This window comes from Amblyomma americanum, chromosome 4 (assembly GCF_052857255.1).
Source record: "Amblyomma americanum isolate KBUSLIRL-KWMA chromosome 4, ASM5285725v1, whole genome shotgun sequence".
In the NCBI taxonomy this organism is placed as follows: Eukaryota; Metazoa; Arthropoda; class Arachnida; order Ixodida; family Ixodidae; genus Amblyomma; species Amblyomma americanum.
This window is the reverse complement of record NC_135500.1, coordinates 106,777,145-106,788,125: the sequence shown is the minus strand read 5'-3', so window position 1 is coordinate 106,788,125 and position 10,981 is coordinate 106,777,145. Positions and strand designations below refer to the sequence as shown.

The following is a 10,981-nucleotide window of genomic DNA, read 5'->3' as shown; positions in this document are numbered from 1 at the left end:
CAGCTTGCCTGGTTACGGCACTTTCATCATGGCTGGAGTTAAAGTATATGAATATAGTGACCCTTACCTTCTTTTCGTGAGCAAAAAGGTTTTGTGCGAGTATTGCACTGGCTCGCTGCCGTATTTTTTTTCTTTTTTCTGGTCGGGGAAGGAAGTTCAAGGCAGGCGTTGGGCGATGTCCGCTCCGTCTAAGAGTTGCAAAAAAAAATAAAAAAATCTCCCCTGACCTTCACAAGGCAAGCGTCTTAAGCACTAGTTTGATGTACCGGAGAACCACCCTGCTTACCTGATGCCCATGATATTACTGTTCAGGCGAGTTGGAAGCAGGCGCTATAGATAATCTAGTGTCATGCCACGCATAATAGTAGTATTATGCAATTACTCATCCATGTTTTGGAATATGGAGACAGATGAAAAGGCAAAAAATTTAACTGCATACAAAGCAGGACACGAAGAGCGGAGATTTGGTTTGGGATGAAATGCGAGTAGATGACATTCCAGTCGAGATCAAGAAGAAAGAGGCATGGGCACGGCGTGTAATGAAAACACTCGACCGACGGACCTTTAAGGTAACAAGGTGTAATCGAAGAGGGGACTATAACGCAGCCGGGGGGGGGGGGGGGGGGGGTCAAGGAGTGGTGCCGGTGTTCGGATGAGATAAGGAAGTTTGTGGGCTAATTCGTAATCAGTGGAAGAGGCCTTTGTTGGGCAGCGGACGTAGTGAGGATGGTGGCAATGATAGGCTTTTATGGACCATCTGGACCGTGAAATAGGTGTTCTCCACAACGTGGGAAGTGTGAGCATGTGACACAGCTGTGCGGGTGAGTTGACTATCCTGCGGGCGATGCTCTTCTTGATAACACGGATAATGATGAGGCGCTTATGTAACTTGGCCACTAGAAGGAGAGAAGTTTTAGAATTTTTCTTCTTTCTTTTTTAGTTGTGGTGCACCTGAGGGCGACCATACTGCATGCGCTTTTTTCTTTTGCTTGATAAACTGCGTTTCAAGCACAGAAATGCTGTCCTCCTGTCTTCCGTTCTTGTGTGAACGACCTTCGCCTGGCGTCTGAATATGTGCAAAAAATGTGGCCGGCAATTTAGGATCGTACCCGCCGCGGTGGCTCAGTGGTTAGGGCACTCGACTACTGAGCCGGAGTTCCCGGGCTCGAACCCGACCGCGGCGGCTGCGTTTTTATGGAGGAAAAACGCTAAGGCGCCCCTGTGCTGTGCGATGTCAGTGCACGTTAAAGATCCCCAGGTGGTCGAAATTATTCCGGAGCCCTCTACTACCGCACCTCTCTTCCTTTCTTCTTTCACTCCCTCCTTTACCCTGCCCCTACGGCGCGGTTCAGGTGTCCAACGATATATGAGACATATACTGCGCCATTTCCTTTCCCCAAAAGCCAATTATTATTATTATTAATTTAGGATCGTTAAGCGCGGAATATTTAGCGAAAACACATTGTTATTTTTTTTAATGTGACGCCGCCGCTGTGATGGCAGATGCCGGGGTTAGCAAAAATCTGTTACCTTCCGTTTTGTTAATATTTTTAATTAAACACTTACTACTTTTTAATGTGGCCGCCACCGCCACGTACCACAAAGCGCGACTAAGGTGTCCACTCAATCACATTACTCGTCTGTTCCAAATCAATTGAGTTTATTTCTGCAACAATGTTGTCAACGCCAAACGTTTTTTGCTCCTGTGCCGCGTTTCTGGCAATTCATGCAGCGCGCGTATCCCTGTCAGTATACTCCCACGTATCTAAAAGCGCGAATCAGGTGTCAACTGACCCAGGGAGCCAGTTATGCGCTGTTCCTTTCCTTTCGTGACTGTCTCAGAGGCTTCACGCCCACCTGCGGATTTTTCAGGGTAGGAGGCTAATAGTGCTTTTTGCGTACGGATGAAAGTTGATGAATACGACGACGTGCAAGGCACAGAGCGAAAGTGTGGCAGTTTAACACGAGGACATCCTCTCCCGATATTTTGTTTTTCCTTTTCTTTTTAATTACTCGTAAATTTCACCCAAGGCACAATCATTAGATTGACACCAGTTTACCCTATTCTATGGGGTCTCCCCACTGAACCCTGACCAATCCCCCGTCGTGGGTATGTGCCGTGTCACGATGGCAACAACAACAACAACAAGACGAGTCGTGATCGTCTGCGACGATAGCACAGTGCTCTCGTGCAGTGGCCAGCGAAGCTGATGTGTCCGCGCCGCCGCGGGTTCAAAACTTGGTCGCCGCAACATGTAATTTATTTCTGCAGGTATCTGAGAGGCTTCAGACAAGCATCGCCTTTTTCAAGGTTGCTAGTGAAACAGTGATCTCGCACTAAAACCCCACACTTGGCCTGCGGCGCTTCTGAGGCTAGCTCGCACAGATTCCACGCTCCGCACTGAGTACACCGGGCTCATCAATATAAGACAAGAAAGAATAGACGGATAAACGAAACAGAGATAGAGACAAGCAGATGGCATGTGGGAGTCACTGCTTGCAGCCCCAAGTTTGCTTCCTGCACTCCTCAAACAGAGAGCCGATAAGTGGGAGCCTTCAACGGAACGCGCGCCCACGGCCTTCTGTGCGATACGGTGCGAAGGTCGGCAATGATAAAGCAAACAAGCACAGCAAAATACCCTGCGAAAGCGCACTGCCCCGAGCGGCGACGGCGAAAGCACACGGAGGCGCTCGCGTCATACCTGAGGCAAGCGGCCTTCGTCGACCCCAGTCATCCGGCCGCGGAAGAACACCCTCTCCCTTTCCCCTCTTGACATTCCATCGTGCCACCCGCTGTGCTGACAATCGCGCGCGTCAGCCTTGCAAGTCTTCTCGCTGCCAGACCCCCCTCCCCGGATAAGTTTGCTGACCTTCGACGTTTGATCCCTCGAGACGGGAACTCTCGAAGCTTTGGAGGGCCCTCCTCTCTTTATTGTCTGCAATTTCCCTTAAACCGATTAGGAAAGCCGCCTCTCTGCCTCTTCGACTGAATACCTCTGCGCTTGGGTCGTTTCTTTTTTCTTTTTGTCCGCTGCGTCCCTGCCGTATGGTGTTCCTCTGTGGTCTTCACTTCCCGAAAACTCTTCTTTTGGTGCCTCTGCCACCCCCCCCCCCCCCACCCCCCTCCAGTGACTCTCCTCCCCGGCTGCCCTTTCACCTTCGTCGTTCAACCACAGCAGTTTTTTAGCATTCCAACATTCTTTCTTTGCTTCTCTTGCGCTCGGCCGTGTACCTCGACGGACATTTCTCCGGCTTCCGCGATTAGGGATCCACTTCGGCGGTTTAAGATCTGCTGCGTGGTCTAAGAATCCTCCGGGCTATTTTGACCGGCTCGGCTGTAAAAACTGTATGTATATTTGCACGCTTGCTTGTACGATTAGATTTAAGTTCGTGCATATCTAGGTCCGTCTGGCGACGATCAGCTGCGTTTCGTTTTCTGAACCACCGACTGCGCGGAGACCCAGTTGAGCCTGCGAAGCGACAGGCGTGCGCACCTGATAGCTATCTCTGCATGCGCCCGTAGCTCCCCGGGGAAGCTAATCGCGCTATGCTAAATCTCAATAGGGTAAAACGGGATAACAGATGCAGGTTACGTGAGCAGATGCAACCGGCAGTACAGTGCTGTTTCCTTTTTGGGGGAAGAAAGGAGAATTTCACGAAAGAAAACGCTCATTTTGTATGAGCGTTTGTTGAGTATTGTAGGTCGCAGAGCTGTACGCTGTGTAACTTGAAAGCCGTCGTCATTTCAAATGGCAGTGCTTCTTAGGGACAAAAAACAAAAAAAAATTCTGTACGACCAAAACACGCTGCGAAGGCCGGGAAATGTGCGTGTTATTACGTGAAATATGTGAACGGGTCCAAATATTAATAAATGTAACAGAAGAGCGGTGAAGTGGCTGTGAAGCTATCAGTAGTGGTACAACTCTAGTTTGCATTATTCTTCAATCTTTAAGCGCTGTTTAAGCGACACCTAAATTTGTGCGCGGTAATTTTGGATGGCAGAACACGCTCAAATCTGTAGAAGAAGTGGTGGTATTGGAACTAAAAACCAGAATTTGTGTTTGGGCTAGTTGGTTCATACTTGAGTCATAAGAGCGCAGCGCGAAAAACGGCAGGGAACACAGCAGAAACACAGAAAACAGGAGAGGCGCGGACTGTTTATTGTGAAGCGGCCCCGCATCTGGTTTGCTATGGCTTTATAATGTGCGGGGTCGCTTCACAATAAACATTCAGCGCCTTTCCTGTCTTCTGTGTTTGTGCCGTGTTCCGTGCCCTTTTTTGCGCCGCCCTCTCATGTTTAAAAAATGTTACTATAAGGTCCGTGCGATACCTCTTCTCCATATTACCTGTGCTCTTATCCATGTACAGTTTGTGCGAACATAAGATGCACATACCTGCTGCGTGTCCGCCGCGACGCCTGCCGGCTTTCGACTAGAGCCGTTGGCTTCGCCGGCTATTGCTTCCAACAGTGCCATTAATGCTTCGAGAATCTCGCTCAGTGGTCCGATAAAGTTTCACACAACACCAGGAACTGTGTGCTTCCGTAAGGAACCCAAATCACGTCTTTGCTCAGAAGACGAGTTTGCCTACATTTAACCGCAAAAAAAAAAAGATAAGAGGAACCGCCAAAAATCCTCCAGCGTTATCCCGCTCGTGATCGTGGGAAACACGAGAAAGCAGCGATTTGTCCCCGCTCTGGTTGTCCGGACTCCTGTTACAGCGCAGAATCGCAGCAACGACGTGAGCCCTGACAAAAATACTTCCAAGCGCATGTCGTTTCGAAAGAACAGCGTTCGTATTAAATTTCAATGATGGTTATGTGTCAGTTTTCGGGGCATTTTAGTCGTCCTTCTGTGCGTAGCGTTCTCAGTTGAGATCAAGGACGTATCCTGTACTCCTGTTTTATATCTTACGTTTATAAATGCCCAATTTGCTACAACATTTAACATACCGTCGCCTACCGCGCCTGCAAGCGATCGTGGCGCAAGTTTTTTCCGGTTGCGCTGCTTGTAACAGGAAGCTAGAGCATCGCAATGATGATATAGTGAAAAAAAGAACTTCTGCCGAATTACGCATGGTTTTCAAAAATCGCCAGTAACCAGAAAACTGGTTTGGTTTATATGGGGTTTAACGTCCCAAAGCAACTCGGGCTATGAGAGACGCCGTAGTGAAGGCCTCCGGAAATTTCGACCACCTGGGGTTCTTTAACGTGCACTGACATCGCACAGTACACGGGGCTCTAGAATTTCGCCTCCATCGAAATTCAACCGCCGCGGCAGGGATCGAACCCGCGTCTTTCGGGCCGGCAGCCGAGTGCCATAACCACTCAGCCAGCGCGGCGGCTTCAGTAACCAGAAAACTGTGCATGCGGTCGAAAGGACAGCTGCGGGGAGCATGTGTTACTTCGGAAGGATTTCTTGCAGCAAATTAATTTTGGCGTCCATATGGGCTAGCCCTAATTTACAAGACTTGCTATGCTACTCAGGAAAAAGCGTTACTGAGGTTCTAGAAAAAAAAAATAGATAAAAAAGGCTACTTGACAGGGCAGCACGCTCTGTCCTGGCAAGTTCGTGTTTTCTTGTGGCGTCTTTCTGCGCTAAAAACGAATTCCACTAATGCACTAACTAGCCTGCAAAAAATGTTCTAGAAAAAACGCGTCTCGCACGTGCCTGAACGGCGTATTTTCGATACGTTCGGCCGCCGTGGTGGTTGAGTGGTTATGGCGCTCGGCTGCTGGCTCGAAAGACGCAGGTTCGATCCCGGCCGCGGCGGTCGAATTTCGATAGAGGTGAAATTCAAGAGGCCCGTGTACTGTGCGATGTCAGTGCACGTTAAGAACCCCAGGTGGTCGAAATTTCCGGAGCCCTTCACTACGGCGTCTCTCATAGCCTGAATCGCTTTGGGACGTTAAACCCGGTTTATACGGGTTAACCAAACCATTTCCGATACGCAAAGCCCTGAAACGGCGCGCGTCATCTACACTAATTTGATATTGTCGGTCAGTATGCCACTTTCAGCCCGCACATTCTAAATGACAGATGCGCATTCTGTGGGCGAACAAAGGGCGTCAGGCACCAGTTCACGCAAGTCAACCGGAAAGTTTACGGCTCCTCCCAGAGATGGCGCTTCCGCCCTTTGAGACACCCCTATCGACTTTCGTTCTCCAGAGCGCACTTCGGGCAAAGCTGCTGCCTTCGTTGCTCCTCCCCCTCTCAGGCGCACAGCAGCAGCAGCAAAAGCAAGTGGCAAGGAAGAAGGCAGGCTTGCCTTCCGCACCCGACTCCGAAGGGTGTCCGAGGAAACCCAGCAGTGAATGCGCCGAGCAGCACTTTCACTTTTTCCCTCCTCCCTTCCCGCGAAGGCCCGAGACAAAGGCGAGCCCCGGAGAAAGCCGCCGGGAGAGGAGGAGGGGGGAACTGCTTTGGTCCGGCAAGGAAGGCATCAGCGGCCGTGGTTCCTCACCGCCGCTGCTGCTGCCACGCTTGGCGGGGGGACCCCGACGTCTGCGCGGGTGAGGGCTGCCCTAGTTCGCCGCGGGTCCTCTCCTCCACTCGCCAAATGGGTCAAGCGACGCCATTGGCGGGCAGTATAAATACTGCCAGAAGCTTGCAGCCATACACCGGCCCCAAGCACGAGCATTTCCTTCCCCCGAGCACCTCCTCTCCGCGGGTAGCCGACTCTCGCCGCGGCTCACACTGGTCAGCCGCTATAAAAGATAGAGTTCAATTCACAGCGGTCGTCACTGGTCTTTGGGATAACCGAGGCACAAGGTGAGTAGCGCGCAGCCCGGCACCGGAGAGTCGCAGCAGCACTCCCGGAGCCGCAGCGGCGTGGAGGGGGCAGTTGGGAGTGTCCCAAAGCACATCCGAAGGAGGAGGGGGGAAACGCACTTCTTCCGGAATTTAGTTCCGTCATGGGAAGGCGCTAGCAGCGGCCATCAATACGAAGGCCTGCATCTCTAGAGCGGAATCGTGGCCCGTGGCTTCGGTGCTCCTTTCGCAGGTTTCCAGAACCAGGATGAAAGCGTATCTGTGCGTGGCTGCCCTGCTGCTGGGCAGCGCCCTCGGGGACCCGGGGCACTTTGGAGGCTTCGGCGGCGGTGGAGGCTTCGGCGGTGGCGGCGGCTACGGTGGCGGTGGCGGTGGCTACGGCGGTGGTGGCCACGGTGGCCACGGCTGGTACGAGCCACACCTCACGCTCGTCGTGAAGAAAATCCACAAGCCCGTGCCGGTTCCACACCACGTCCCGGTTCCGGTGCCATACCCGGTGCACAAACCTGTGCCCGTGTACAAGCAGGTGCCTGTGCCCAAGCCCGTGCCGGTGCCGCACATCATTCACCAGTACTACCCCGTGCCCAAAGTGATCCACATCCCCAAGCCCGTGCCTGTGCCCCACAAGGTGACCATCCACAAGCCATACCCAGTCCCGTACCCCGTCAAGGTGCCCAAGCCATACATCGTCCACGTGCCCAAGCCCTACATCGTGCACAAGCCCTTCCCGGTGCCGGTGACCGTCCACATTCCCAAGCCATACCCCGTGCACGTGCACAAGCACGTCCCAGTGCCCATCACCAAGCACATTCCAGTCGAGGTGCCCGTCGTCAAGGAGCACCCGGTCATCATCAAGAAGCCCGTCCCCGTCATGTAAGCGCACTGAACTTCTCCCAGCATGTCCGCTATTTCATTTAGGCTGTTGATGTGTAGTTCAAATATCGAAAGCAGTGCTCGAAGGTCCGCGTTGTCAGCTTCTCGCCACACAAATTTCCCTCTGAAAACGCGGCGCTGAGCGCAGCCTGCCCTTCAAGTTCCCCCTAGCTGCGGTGAGAGCAACGGCCGCTGGACAAAAGAAAGCCGCTCAGAGTCACTGTCAAGGCGAACCGGCCCACTTCTGTCCAGCGGCCGTCAAGCCGCGCGGCCACACCGCCGTCCAGGGAAGGGGGCTTCGCGAGCGTGGCAGTGGAGCACGAACGACGGCTCCGCAGCCACTGCGACCTTCTGGAGGCCGCGGCAGCGCTCTTGGCTGCGCAGCGCGCGCGCCTCATTTGGCCGCCCTTGATGCGTGTCATTCTGCCGTCGTCGCTGTTGCGCGAGCGAGCAGCGCTGCGTGTTGTGTCACCCGATTACGTTGCGCCCCTCTCCTGCTATTGTGTCGCGGCGTGTGCTCACTGTTCTCGTTGGTTTCTTGTCCGCAGCCTGGAGTCCAAGGGATGGCACTGAGCGACCCTCCCAAAGAGCCTGGCTGCTGCTGCGGACACGATCGGCCGTCGCTGACTCATCCTCGTAAGACACGGCGAGGAGGCGTTCAAGGCGTCCGGGAGAGTCGCTGCGCAGCCTGGTGAGCGGGGACCACACGTCGAACGGACGAACGAGACACCAGGCAGAAACATGACAGCGGTCGACCAGCCGCCCGGCAGCGTTTAAACCGCTACCTGCGTGCTTGGGGCCTTTCCTACAGAGTGATAGAGGAACCGCGACAGCGACTACCACAACAGCGGCGACGTCAGCAGACGGCGAGAGATGGCGCCAACTTCGCCGCCTCACAGACACAAACACACACGTACAATACAGACGCAACACTTACGAAGATCCAGATATTCCCCCCTGTGGGAGCCTGAAGTTCGGGTTACGTGAAAGGCGGCAAGACTTCTTCCGAGCTCTCTCGGAACTCTGAATGCAGGCTCATCCTACTCCTTCCAAGTTCGAATGGAGCGGCATCGCCAAGTGTCCTTGTACAGCTCAAGTCACGCGTGATCTGTTTTTTGCTTCCTCTGCAAATGCCAACCGGCAGGAGCAGCTCTTGTTAGTCCTCTTATGAATCAACTCTCGTGCTAGGGTATCGCCGTTACGATCCTTTCGCGACAATCTTCCATCTTTTAGCAGCATAGTTTCTCACTTTCTCCTTAATTACTTTTGGCTTGCCATGTTTTCTTTTTTTTAAGAAGGTTGTTTGACACTTCCGTCGTGTCTTGTTATATTTTTCTTCATTTTAAAGACAGTGTGAATAATGTTGTATATAGCAAATCGGGTGCGTGGGATCAAAGGCGGCTGAACGACTGGGGCGCAGCGCCGTTATAGACGACGACACGGAACGGACCACCAGCAAAAAAAAAAGAAAAGAGCATACGAAGAAAGAGATGCTTTCCTTAAACTGCCTACTGTAATTATATGTTGTATAATAAATTTTGTCAAGTGTTTACTTTCTTGCATCTGTCATTCTTTCCTCCACAGCCATGCTGATTTCTATAATTTCCACAGGGCTAGTGCACATGAAGCACAATCGTTGCTTTATCGGCGCTGATTTGTACGTCTTGCCGCACTGACAAAAAAAAAAAAGACAAGCGGGAAAGGTCCGTCAGAAGTCGAAAAGAAAGTATAGAGGGCGGCTGATACGCAGTTCCGGCTCCGTAATAGCCCACTTTCACTTCTAACGTGAAAGCCGATGTAAACATTACCTCAACGAATGGAGGGAGCACTCTGCTGCTCGGAAGCGCCGATCGCGATGCGCTAACTCGAGAAAGGATCAGGAGCCCTCCGCTAGAGAAAGTTCTCGCGAATTCCAGCAGAATTAGCCCCATTCCCCCAGCTCTGTCGGGTAGTGCTTTCCTATCTGTTGGCTTAGAAGCGCTCGCTTTCGGAACAAGGAAGCACAGCCTCTTTGCGCCAGAGCAAGGAAAAGCTTGCGGACCGTGCTCGAACGCCTCCCGCTGGAACTCGAGTGAAAGCAGCAGCAGCTCTTAGCTGCATTGTTTCAATGCACTGCTGTGCTGCTAAAAAGAGGCGCTTCGTTCAACTACGTCGGCGCGATCGCCTCGTACGCGTCCATCATCATGCGCACCGTTCAACAAGGAACTGCCGCGGCGTTCCTCGTACAAAAGAATAAAGACAAAAAAACGGCGTAGCGGGGAACGGGGTTGTTGCATCTAGAAATTCCACGACCGTATCGAGCGTAAAGAGGAAGGCGGCTTGGGCCAGGTGCCGAGCGAATGCGGCCGACACGCTCCGTCGATCGCCACGCGGCTGTCGGCATGGCGAGGGGGGTGCCGCTGCTTTCGGCTCTGGGCGAAAGCAGCGGCACTTGTTGCTTTCTGCGCTAAGAAGCGGGAAGCACGAGGCATAACCCCGCGACCAGGCGCGCGTTCTCGGGGTGCCTGCGAGTGTGGCGAAGCCGCGTGCCAAAGGGCGACGGGCATTGAAAAAGCGCGCAGTGCTGCTTCAAGCACGGCGGACGATGACGACGAACGACTTTGCTCTCCGCGTGTCGCGAGCAGGAACAGACAGGGTCGAGCCGCCGTTGCGACCACCGCGGCGGCGGATGGCTCCGGCGCGGCAAACACTGCCAGTCGAGCCAGGGCAGCTCGCGCCGGTTCCCATAGGCGCGCTCGCCAGTATTCGGCGGCGGGCCCTTCCCTGTTCCTTCTACGGGGCAGATTCGAGCGGGGCTGCCGTCCGCCATGTAGGTCAGTCTCTCGCCGCCGGAGCAGCTAGGTCGGTCGGCGGCGCGTTGGGACGCTGGCCCGGGCAGCGCGAGCCACTAAGCAACAGCTGCAGCTCGAGAATGGAGAGAAAAATAAGCAGCGCGAAATAGAGCCAGAAAAGAAGCGGAGGAGCGTGCAATGCGGACCTGCCGTCCTCCTGGCGTGTGTTGGTGGCAGCAGCAACGACGGACAGCCGCGCAGAATTGCTCCGCTGCTGCCCGCGAGCATGCGGAGGAGGGGGAGGTGAAGACAAAATCGCTCATCTGGTATTCATTTTGCGCGCATCCTCGCTGGGCGCCGAGTTTCTCCGCACGGCCCCGGCAGCGACGGGCCGCCTGCTAAACACACGCTCTTTGCTCTTCGACCTCCCCTCCACCCGCGCGCTGTGGTGCCCAAGGGGGCTGCGCACCAGCTAGGAACGGGAAGTGTTTGTGGCGTCGCAGGGTGGCCCCAGACTCGCGATTCTTCGTTGTATTTGCTTCGTCCAACGCTTTCGCTTCGAGGTGG

At 53.8% G+C, this 10,981-nt stretch overlaps 1 protein-coding gene across 1 annotated transcript; it reads left to right on the top strand.

Moving 5' to 3' along the window:
- Positions 1-6,590: 6,590 nt before the first annotated feature.
- Positions 6,591-9,195, top strand: LOC144128192 (uncharacterized). Its single transcript, XM_077661343.1, has 3 exons — positions 6,591-6,770; positions 7,003-7,643; positions 8,192-9,195. Exons 2-3 carry the CDS (start codon positions 7,018-7,020, stop codon positions 8,214-8,216), a joined length of 651 nt encoding a protein of 216 aa, XP_077517469.1. The 5' UTR covers positions 6,591-6,770; positions 7,003-7,017; the 3' UTR covers positions 8,217-9,195.
- Positions 9,196-10,981: the final 1,786 nt, after the last annotated feature.